At 34.7% G+C, this 12746-nt stretch overlaps 1 protein-coding gene across 1 annotated transcript; it reads left to right on the forward strand.

The window, feature by feature from the left end:
* Positions 1-1683: 1683 nt before the first annotated feature.
* On the forward strand, positions 1684-5962 carry LOC110777889 (uncharacterized). The gene is made up of 8 exons (XM_021982471.2): positions 1684-1884; positions 2600-2679; positions 2933-3006; positions 3084-3178; positions 3469-3577; positions 4521-4534; positions 5163-5264; positions 5338-5962. Exons 1-8 carry the CDS (start codon positions 1822-1824, stop codon positions 5518-5520), a joined length of 720 nt encoding a protein of 239 aa, XP_021838163.1. The 5' UTR covers positions 1684-1821; the 3' UTR covers positions 5521-5962.
* Positions 5963-12746: the final 6784 nt, after the last annotated feature.

Raw genomic sequence — 12746 nt, forward strand, 5'->3', positions numbered from 1 at the left:
AAGTCCATCAATGACCAACATTACATATTTTAATTTTAGTTTTATATTATGTATGTATGTATCTGAAATTAATAAATTAAAGTTTATTTAGCTTTATTTGCTCACAGTCATAAACCTAATATAAAAATATCCTTCATCGTACTGGTCCAAAAGCTGATAAACAACCATTACGTAATCGCTCGTTTTTTGAACGGGCTCATAAGCTAGTATAATTAAATATTAGTACTAGTAAATCAAAATTTACTATATAAATTGATTGTTTTCTGTTACATTTTTCTATTATTGAAATGTTAATCCTAATGATATTATTTTTATGATTTTTATGTTATTATTTATAATAATACTATTACGGAATAATAAAAGTTTTAAATTCTATTGTTATTATTAATATTTTTTTTCTAGTCCAGTTCCAATAAATTCAATTTAGTTTAGTTCAACTAAATTCCAATAAGCTAAATTCATTTTAGTATAGTTTAGTTCAACTAATTCCAATAAATTAAGTTCAATTTAGTTCAGATATTTTCAGTTCAAAAGAGTATGGCCTTGGCCTTGATCTCTTCATTAGATTTGGTCTAATTTTTTTAGTTTGTGGTCTGATCTGAATATTTTATGTGAGTTTTTTTTTTTTAAAAAAAAAAAACTTTTTTAGTCTGGTGTGATCTAATATGATTTTTTTTATTTTTTTGGCCTGTTAAGGGGAAGAGAAGTAGAGAACAAAGTCTACCAAGACCAAAATACTTCATTTATTTCATAAAAATTACAGTACAAAACTTTTAGTTTTATCACTATTCATACACCAAGTTTGACCATATATTTTACTAATTTATTAAAAAGCAAATGTTATCAAGTAAAATATTGTTGAGTTGATTTCATTAAGGAGTATATACTTTCATAATATACGGAGTATTATATATTAAAAAAAATACTTTTATACTCCTTTTGTCCCTTAATACTCAACCTGTTTTGACTTTTTGCACTATTCACATAATTCACTTTGACCCTATTTTATTTTAAGTATATGAAAACAAATGTTAGTATATAATGTGTTGTTGGCTTCATCTTAATATATATTTTCAAAAATTAAAATTTTTATAATTTTTATAATATGTAGTTAAAGAAATTGGTGGTCAAAGTTGTGCATTGACAAGCGTGTCCGGTCAAAACAGGTCGAGTATTAAGGGACGGAGGGAGTAATATTTTTTTTTTAATTTTAGAAAAAGATGATTAGAGATAATTATGACTAAAATGATATTATTATAAAATGTGTAAATTAAAATATTGCATTTTTTAAAAAAAAAAACCCGAAACGGAGGCAGTAACAAAACCGGGAGTACTCTACAATCTATACCTAGTATTTGAAAAGGAACACCATAGATTATTAGAAGCCATGTGACATCTCATGATTAGACGCCATGTGACATCTCTCCTTTCATCCATCATTTTTTTTTTTCAAATTTTTATTGTTTTTATGATTTACAACTTCTAATGCCTCTTCCACTCCATTTTCCTTATTCAACATCAAATTATTATTAGTCTAATGCACTCATTAGTCTCTTCCACTCCACCCCTTTATCATTCAATATTTATTCAACATATAATTTTTATATTTTTCCAAACTTCAAATTACATCTCTATTTAATTCATATATTACCAAAAATCATAAGTAATCACTAATGACATCTGAACAACCACTAATCAACCGTCCGTTTTATAAACGGGCTAGTTTGAGAACAAAAAAATGAAAGGATAATTCGAATTTCCAGGAACGAGTTCAGGCGGTTCACTTCACAAGTTCAGTGTACACACCCTTGACGAAAGCAAATGGCAAGTATGACGGCGTCTATCTGTCCATCAACAACTATCCATCCTCTGCGCAATTCAATTGTATGAACTAATTTCACCCCAATTTTCCATTTTTTTGGAATGTTTTATTTCGAGCTATTCTTCTTTAATTTTTATTAAATTATTATGCAGCAATTAGCTTAAATGGGTGTTCTCATTTTCACCAAGATAATTACTGAATCTTTGTTGAATAGTTTATATTGAAATATAACTCAAAAGGGTTTTCGATAGATTTTGCATTTCTTAAATAAATTTCATACTTGCAAACTTCTAAAAAATGAATAAAATTCACAAATGTAGGAATAATTTTGTATTTTTTGTTCAAATTTTGTGTGATTCCGAAGCATAAATGCATTTCAACTACTTTGATGAGAACAAATTACCACCTAATCAATCTAATGCTACCATGTCAAATTTCAATTTCAACCCCATTATTTGGATTGTGATTTTATTATGTGTGGAAAGCATTTGGTAATATCCTACTGATCTTATGTGGTTTCTGGGTTCTCTTTGTGTGGGGATTCTTGAATTCACGTTGTGATACCGGTCTTTTAATTATATCAAAGCATTCAAACTTTAAGCTTCAATTCTATGGAATGCATTTGCGTATTAGGTTTATTACTGACACCCAAACAATGTGAATCTATGTAATATCTGCACAAACCTTACATTGTTTGTAGTATTGTACTGCGAAGAATGTTTTAAAGTAATCTATAATCTAGTTAATGATCTTTCTCTTGTGTCTGTTGTTTTATAGTTCAATGTTGCTTCCTGCAATACTGCTCCAGGAAGACGGTGTCTAACATTTTGTTCTTTACAACAAGAATCGAGCAAAAGGTGGATTTTACTTCTCGTTTTGCTTATACATTTTGAATTCGGATCACTGTGAAAGAGCTATATACAACCTGTTACATTGCAGAATTTTTTGATATTCACATTTTGCTGGTTAGGCTCTTAAGCTCTTTAGTCTTTATCATCACTCACATAAGATATGTTAGGGGTGATTAAACATGAACGCCTGAATAATGTTGGAAATTTTCTGTTTAGCTAAGTTGAAGTATCTGAAGTCCTTCATGTGTTTCACTTTTAGATTGTCAAGTGTTCACCAACTAAAAGGAAGAGATCAAATTAATATTTTGAAGCCAATCTCTGCTGTTGGTTCAGGTGATGTACTATTTCAGTCTAATTCGATGCTAATTTTACTAATGTTTAACTCACATAAAGATTTCAATGTGCTATAGGCATGGAGGCATCAATGACGGATTCAAAAGGGACTATACTAACATTTAAAGGGGTTGAAGTAACTGTTGAATCAGAAGATGCAGAGAAGATTAAAGTGAGACGTGTGCATTAGATTGTTTTTTCGTGTTTACAATGTTGAAGATTGCAATATTTGTGAATTTCAATTGACATTTTTGCGCCTTCCTCTTTACGGGAATCTCATTAAAATATTGATCTAATGCAGCATATAGCTATTCTATTTCAGCACTTTTGTGTTATCCTGTCTATCAGCAAATCAGTCTCTCTTAAATTGTTCTCTAACTCTGAACGTGATTGCAAAGCTTTACATACTGAAGTTCCTTTGTAGGCATGTGATTTTGATCTCTACCTACCTGTTATTTTTAGTTGAGAGTGGACTTGACTGGAGAAGATACACAGAAGGCTTTTGATGTGGTCTTGTTACATTTAGGTCGCTCAGCCCCGCCAATTCCTGGATTTCGCCGCGAAAAAGGAGGTAAAAAGTGATTAGGAATTTTTGCTTCTAAATGATTTGTTTGGTCTAATTTCAAGCTCAAGGATTGATGGTATGTCTGTTGCTGTGAATTAAGGCATACACCAAAATACAGAAAACATATTTTGTAGATTCATCATCTAAATGATCTTGCAGAGCCAGAATGTTGGTTATCAGATATTCGTAATTGGGCCCATTGTACAGATAAATTTGTAGGACGTGAAAAGTTTTCGGTCATTTAGACAAATAAGTCTTCACTCTTGACGTTTCTCATGTTATTTTGCATGATAAGGAAAAATCCATAACTTTTCAATACCATAATGCCTTTTACTCTTTTAGACTTTTTAGGTCTTCGACCTTAAATGAATACTGGTTGATAATTTTGTGTGAAGCTTAAGAAAGAGGGGGCCAGTGAAACCATTAAGTTAAACGGTACTTGTTTGAGGGAGATAAATCACAGATGCAGCTAATGTGTTTAAGCCTCTATAGGATACGAGATTTATCATACTCAGAAAGATTTTGGTATCTTGGTATATCAGGTTGTATATTACTTTCAGATTTCTGACTTCTTAAGTCTCTAGGCGGTATTAAAAAGGCACATGTTCCCTGATTATGTATGAGTACGACTGTACGAGTGTATGACTGCATATACTCTAGTTGAAATCTAGTCAATGAATTGGGAGCATAATTTTGTCCGAATATGACTGCAACTGTTGCGTTCTGAAGGATGTATCTTCTGGTTGATGCTTAACCATTCTTGATTTTGGAATTGTGCATAATTTCCCGCATCTTTCAATGTGAAAGTAAGCTAAGCATCTGATTTCTTTTATCGATTACCTTTTCTGATTACATGTCTCAGGTTAGTCAGCAGATTTAATAACTTGTCAACTGAAGAATTCTGAGTTCTGACTTTGTTTCCTTTTGCTTCTACATGGGCAAAATCCAGGAAAAACAGCGAAGGTAATAACTTGATTTTGTATCTTATAGGCCCCAGTTTTCTACACTGAAAAGAATTTTCTCTTGGTTCTTCTAAGATCTAAGGTTTATTTTCACATAATGTAATGCCATTCCATACTCATTTCTGTTCAAATATCTACTAATTGCATATATAGAGTATACTCCGTTCTTTTGAAATTTATTTTCATTCAATTGAGTTGAACAACCCAAAATCTCAACTGTTATGCTTAAGTTAGATTTTCCTTCTATGGTGCTGGTGATAGTCTGAACTAAATCAAGGGAAGACAGAGAGAAGGATTTTATGAGAACATAGGGAGAGTAGCATCGAAGGATAGAGTTGGAGAAATGTTTTTAGTTTTCCTTGGTTTTACTTTACATGATTGATGGAAATCTAGATGGAGGTTGTGGTTTTAATAAGTATGACAATTTGAATAGGAACATATGAATTTCAATGATTAATGATTTGCCAGAATCACCACATAAGAGTCGGGGAAATTCTTACAATAATTTTGTAAAGAAAGATAAAGAAGCTCAATCAAATTAGTGAATTACTCTATCGTGATGGCTTTATTATTGTTTACCAATCCCTTGATGCTTGATCTATTAGTTACTGATCTACAAAATTGTGCAGGTTCCCAAGAGCTTGCTTCTGGATATAATTGGCAAAAACCGTGTTACAAATTTTGTTATTCAGGAAATAGTCACTTCAGCGGTGGCAGGTTATGTGGAAGAGGCAAGTAGCTCAAACCGAGTTTATGCAACTTTTTTGATGTGTCAGCTTTGGCTTATATATGCTCTTCATACAGGAGAAAATTACTGTGAAAGATGATAAGATCAAGACAACTCAGACCGAAGATGAACTTAAACAATCTTTCTTGCCTGGAAATGCATTTGGTTTCAATGTTGAAATAGAGCTTGTAAATGAACAACCTGACACTGACACTGACACTGAGACTGAGACTGAGACACCCAGCGAAGCTGAAACGTAGCAGCTCTTTTACTCAGAAACAGTCATATTCTAGCAACTCTTTTCTACCGGGAAAGTCGGGCTTCAACATCTAAGCATGTCACATTTTACGTAGAGTGGTGCCAAAAGGTTATACTTTGGTCCAAATTCATGGCCACAAAGTTCTATGATGCAACTGATGTTTTGTTCGGTATTTCAAGAAAGACAGATAGATTTGTATGATTAAGCAGCCAGAACAATATGAGAACTATCATCGCATTCTCCAACCATTTAAACAGGGAAGAATAATGGAGTACAAAGCAGTTCTCTGAGAACTTGATAAAATCAGTAAACATGTATATTGTACACTGATAGAGTGTGCAGATTGATTAGATGTATCTGCAACTTCTAAACTTAGCAACAGCTTCAAACAAACCGCCTTTGGTCCATTAGGTATTCTGAATTTTGCAACAGCTTGAAAGTCATACGAAGTATTAGTTATTTTATTTCTCAAACAAATACACCCAGTATCAGTCATTAGAGTTGATTATGAATTGACCCTGCCAGATCCAAAATTAGCACGGGTTTAGGTAATCCAAATCAGTGTTTTTAGGCAAAAATTCCATACATGTCTTGAAAATTTCGCTTTACACGAAAAAACTTAACCAGAATTTTCAAGTTTTGGCATGATTTTTTTGGTAATATACCAACCCTGTTCTTATGATTTTTTTTTTGTGCTGAATTGAACTGAATTTAGGCTCCGTTTGGTTGGGTGTAAAACATTTTCTGTGTAAAATGATTTTCATGGAAAACAATTTAAAATGGAAAACACAATTCCAAAATTAGTTTTCCGTTGGTTTGTTCCATGTAAGAAAAATGATGAAACGAAAGGATAATGGAAGGGAAAGTAAGCTGGTAGTGATAGGAGTGTACAAGAGAGATAAGAAAAATGAAGGATAAATGCAGATTAGAGGGGGATAGAGATAACGATAAAAATCTCCCTTTTCCGTCTAATTTAATACCTAGGGAGGGGAGGGATAGGAATTTAAGATGAAATGACGCATATACTCTAAATGGAAAGAAAAAAAAAGAGTTAGGGGACATTTCTTCACCTTAACAAATTAAGTTTCAGGTCCAACAAGTTCAGATAAGTTACAAACATGTCTTATCAGGTTAACAAGGTCTAATAAATTTTGATCATGTCCAAATAGACCTAATAAGTTCAATAAGTTCCAATCAGCTCTAATAAGTTTCAATAGTAAATAATATTATTATGATTATTAGTCCGACTACATCAAACTCGGACTGAACCGATCCAAAACCCGTTAATGATCCGATACAGTTCAAGGCAAACCTGTTTTAACCCAAAGAGAACTTGTTTCATTCGAACAGCTTGAAGTCATAACCCATTTAACCTGAACTTTTTCAACTTGTAACTCGTTTAACTCGAACCTTTTACAACCCGTAACGCGTTTAACTCGGACCATATACATCCTGTAACATGTTTAACCCGATTTAATTACAACCCATGACCTATGAAATCGAGCATAAAGATCACGACCCGACCTTATCCGTTAATTTTCAAACCAAATATGACCCGACTTGGTAGCCAAATAAACCAATTTTAACCCGAATTCGACCCAAACCCAATCCGTTGATCAGAATCATATTATTGGTAAAGTAATAATAATCATATTATTACTGTTTATAATGTTGGTCAAATAAAACTAATATGAATACTAATCACAGTGTTTTGTAAACCATAAGTAAATAATTAGAGGTAACATGTGGGTTAATGGAACAATAAATAATTTATGTCCATTCATTTACAACTTAAAATAATGGTTTTACAATTAGTTATCGTAAATATTAATTAGATAAGTAGTTTAAAAATCATCCTATAAGTTAAAATCATGTCGAATAAGTTTTAATTAGGTTTAATAAAGTCATATTAGTTCCAATTTGATAACTTGATTGTCACTGATTGTGATGAACAAAAAGCTCAAAGCTTGTGCATGGAATTCAGAACTTGAATGCAGAAAATAGAGAAGAGAAAGAAATGAAGGCTCAATGATATTGTATTAGGTTGCTTGCCTACAAAACAACTTGCACACACTTATATAGTGCGGCACACCAATACAAAAGAAGAGAGCAAACCCTACTCCCTTGGGACAGCTCATGGCTAGTACCCATACATGTGCAGAAAAGGACAAAAATAAGTCACATGAATTAAAAACTAAGACTGAGCTTAATTACTTAGCTTAATTACTCTAATTACTCCAAGAGAGCTTATCCTTTATTACTCCCCCTCAAGTTGTGAGTGGTAGCTCCCAACTTGTCCAAGAGATACTGATGTTGCTTTACAGTGAGAACCTTAGTCAGAACATCTGCAATCTGTTCAGTAGATGGGACTTGCTCTGTGACAATGCTGCCATTCTGTACTTTGTCTCTGATGAAGTGACAGTCAACTTCCAGATGCTTTGTTCTCTCATGTAGAACAGGATTAGCAGCTATAGCAAGAGCTGCTTGGTTGTCACACTTTAGCACTGCAGGTGGTAGATTGGTCAGACCTAGGTCCTTCAATAAGTGTGTCAGCCAAGTTACTTCACAAGAGGTCAAGGCCATAGTCCTGTATTCAGCTTCTGCTGATGATCTAGCCACAACTGACTGTTTCTTTGCTTTCCAAGAAACAGGAGATTTCCCCAGGAAGATGCAATAACCTGAGGTTGATCTTCTTGACATTGGACATCCAGCCCAATCACTGTCACAATAAGCTGTTAGAGTGGCTGCAGAGGTGGAAGCAAGTAGTATGCCTTGATTGACAGTGCCAGCAATGTATCTTAGGAGTCTTTTGGCAGCTTGCATATGAACTGAAGTAGGTTGATGCATGAATTGGCTCAAGAGTTGTACAGTGAAGGAGATGTCAGGCCTAGTGATAGTCAAGTAAATCAGCCTACTCAACAACCTCTGATAAGGAGTAGGGGAAGGAAGCAACTCTCCCTTGTCTGTGGTAAGTTTCAGGTTTGATTCCATGGGCAGCAAAACAGGTTTGACATCCACCATGTGATGTTCTTTAAGCAAATCCAAGGCATATTTTCTTTGAGACACAAAGAAACTAGAGGAGGATCTGAACACTTCAAGACCCAAAAATAGGTCAATTCTCCAAGATCTTTCATATGAAATGACTTTGACAACATTTCTTTGAGAGTTGCAATTTCTGTCAGGTTTGTGCCACATATCAACAGATCATCAACATAGATCAGTATCAAGGTAATATCTTGGATGTTTGACTTTGTGAACAGACTGTAGTCTGACTTGGACTGGTTATAACCAAACCTCATCAGTGTTTCTGAAAGTTTGGCAAACCATTGTCTTGGGGCTTGTTTCAGGCCATACAAAGATTTTTTCAGCTTGCACACAACTTTCTGAGATACATCACATTCATCAGTGACATTCAGTTTGATTCTACTCCCAATTCCAGTATAACCTTGAGGCAGTTTCATATACACATCCTCATACAAGTCTCCATGTAGGAAAGCATTACTGACATCCATTTGAAACACATACCAATCTTGCATTGCTGCTACTGCCAAGATGGTTCTTACAGTTGTCATTTTTGCCACAGGTGCAAATGTTTCAGCATAGTCCTGACCATACTTTTGTTTGCACCCCAAAGCCACTAATCTTGATTTGTTCTTGTCCAGTTTTCCATCAGGGTGGAACTTGGTTTTGAACAACCATTTACACCCAATGGCCTGCTTCCCTGGAGGCAAGATACATATATTCCAGGTATCATTGAGTTCCAGTGCATCCAACTCTCTATTCATGGCATTGACCCACTTTGATTGAGTGACAGCTTGTTTGAAGAATATTGGGTCACTGATGTTGCTTAGAGTCACCAGGAAGCAATAGAATGTATTATGGATCTCACACTCAGCCAAATTAGCTATGTGTTGAGTATTTGAGTTATTCTTCATCACATAGTCTTTTGACCACACTGGTGCTGAGTGAAATCTGGATGATCTTCTTGGAGCCACATCTTCAACATGTGAAGCATTGGGTTCTTCTGACTGTTCTTCTTCAGATTCAGGTTCAGTGATTTCATGGATTTGGGTAGGTGAATCAGTTTCAGGAATGTTGCTGTTGTTTTCAACAGGTTCATCATCACTGTCATTGCAGAACATGTCAAACAAATCAGATGATGGAAAAAGGTTTGTGTTTGGATGGGTTTGAGGTAGAGGTTTCATGTAGGAGTTTTCAGCATTTGAGTGGAAGTGGAAGATATGTTCTTTAAATTTCACATGCCTTGTCACCATAACTTGCCTTGTAACTAGGTTCAACAATCTGTAACCTTTTTGAGATGATGGGTAACCCAACATGACACAAGGCACTCCCCTTGCCTTGAACTTATCAGTAGTGATCTCTGGGTTTGGAGCAAAGGCCAAGCATCCAAACACTCTCAAGTATTCATACTCTGGTTTTTTGTTGTGAAGAACTTCAAATGGAGTCTTGTTTTCAAGTATCTTAACAGGAAGTCTGTTAATTATATGAGTTGATGTCATCACACAATCACCCCAAAAATGTAAAGGCAATGAGGCTTGGAATCTCAATGCTCTTCCCATTTCCAGCACATGTCTATGCTTTCTTTCCACTCTTGCATTCTGTTGAGGTGTTCTCACACATGATGTTTGATGAAGAATTCCATTTTCAGAGAAAAACTTCTGGCACTCTTCATCATCAAATTCCAGGGCATTATCAGTTCTCAAGTGTTTGATGGATTTACTGAAATGGTTTTTTACATAGTTCTGAAACATCACAAGGGTATCCAGGGACTGAGATTTGTATTGCAGCAAGTATATCCATGTCATTCTTGAATGATCATCAACAATTGTCATGAAATACCTGAATTTGTTCCTTGTTTCCACTCTGTAGGGACCCCAAATGTCCATGTGCACCAATTCAAATATCTCATCAGCACGAGAAGAACTCAGACTGAAAGGCACTTTTGAAAACTTTGCCATGGGACAGGTGATACACACTGCATCATTCTTTGCTGTCAGATAGGGCTTCACACACTCCAAGTGTTCAAGTTTTGAGAGAGAGGAATGACCAAGTCTATTATGCCACAGTGTGTATTCTTCAGCAGCTTTGTTTGCAGCAAAGCCAAAATGAGTGTTCTCATTTTGTTTCTCAACATCATTTTTCTCCAGGTAGTAAAGTCCATTTCTTGCCTTTCCCACACCTAGAGTCTTCTTTGTTTTGCTGTCAGCTATTACACAGTGTGTTGGATAGAATAACACTTCACAGTTGCTTTCTTTGATCAGCTTTTGCACAGAAAGCAAGTTATGTTGAAATTTTGGGACACACAGCACATTTTTCAGAACAATGTTTGTTCCAATGGTTGCTTTTCCCATGTGGGATATCATTGCTGTTTCTCCTGTTGGCAGATTGATTTTGGGACCACTCTTTGCAGCAATTGGCTCAGTCAGATAATGGAGATGAGGAGTCATATGGTCTGAAGCACCAGAGTCAACTATCCATGCATCACTCAGTTCTGCAGCATGATAGCAAGAGATCACACCAGAGAAATGAATATCCAACTCATCATCAGTATCAGTGTGCCTGGAAGTTGATTTAGACACCAGGTTAGGCAATAACTTGGCCAGTTGGTCCAACTACTGTGGTGTGAACAATACACCTGTTTCAGACTTTGTTTCAGTACTCTGAGCAGTTGCTGCAACTCTGGTAGAGTTGTTTTTTCCCACATTCCACTTTGAATAGGATGATGATGCTCCACTTTCTCGATTTCCAGGTTTTACAGCAACCTTTCCATGTCTAGAGTGCCACTTTGGATATCCAATGATAGTCCAACATTTTTCAGTCAAATGACCCTTCACACCACATGCCTTGCAAACAATATCTACTCTATCTGATTGGGTTTTGGTAAACATAGCAGACATTTCTGTCTCAGGTTTGATGAATTTCAAAACCTCTCTTTGGGATTCTTCCTGTTGCAACACTGCACAGGCACTTTCAACGGTGGGAAGGGGAGTCATCATCAAGATTTGACTCCTTTGAGGTCCATATTTGTCATTTAGGCCATTCAAGAACTGAAATAACCTGGATTCCTCTTTCTGTTGGTCAACAACTTCCAACAATTTTCTGATATCATCAGTTATGTTGGCACTACGACAGAAAATGCTTTTAATAGCGCTTAATAATGCTTTTAACAGCGCTTCTTGAAGCGCTGTTGATGGCTCCGCTATTAAAAGTAAAAGGTACCTTTAATAGCGCTTTTCAAAAGCGCTTTCATATGTAAGATTAGGATAATTCAAATGTTTCTTTCATAGCACATTATAAGCGCTATTAAAGAAACACTATTAAAATTTGGCGCCCTTTTTAAATTATTTTCTATAGTGGATGTATATGAAACGCTATCAAAGGTTTATATATATATATATATATATATATATATATATATATATATATATATATATATATATATATATAATATATACCTGAAAAATATATTAATTTTTTTTTCCATAAATAACACCATATATTGAAGAATAGTAAATAGTTCAAAATTAATTTCCAAACCTCAATTAAAAGAATTTTTGCAATTGTCACCCTAATAAAACCAATTACATAGATCTAAACTAAAACTCTAAACATAAAACTACGTAAAATACATTAATCAGTAGAGGCTTAGGTTTGTTGGTTCCTTCAACAAAACCTAGCAATTATACAATTGTTGAACAACATGGGGCACCCGTTCGGTTCTTACTTCTCCAATCTGCTCTTTGTCATAACTTGGAAACTGACAATCTGAAAAGTACTGCAAAACAATGGGGTATAAGAATTCATACATAAGGAAAAAAACGAGAAAGAATTAGTATTACCATAAACATTAAGTGCTATACATTAAGTGAATTTGTGAGTTCTTTGCACTAACGATGGATGAAAGTCCCAACATACGTTCACAGCAGAAGCGAGTCCATAACCGAACAAAGAGTGCATGATAGAAGTAAAATATGTAAATTTTATTCATCTAAAAGCTCATGGTATGCAGATATCGCCCAGGGATAGCATAAGCTGACCATAACAACTCAGGAAAAAAAATTAACAATGCTAGAAAGGAGGGTTATACCATGTTTATCCATTTATGCTTAGAGGCAGAAGTTCTGATGTAAGAAATGGACTTATTTGACCTTAAACTTAACAATATTTGCAGTGCTTTGGTATTTGCGTAATGTACAGAAAATAATT

This window comes from Spinacia oleracea, chromosome 1, assembly GCF_020520425.1.
Source record: "Spinacia oleracea cultivar Varoflay chromosome 1, BTI_SOV_V1, whole genome shotgun sequence".
NCBI lineage: Eukaryota > Viridiplantae > Streptophyta > Magnoliopsida > Caryophyllales > Amaranthaceae > Spinacia > Spinacia oleracea.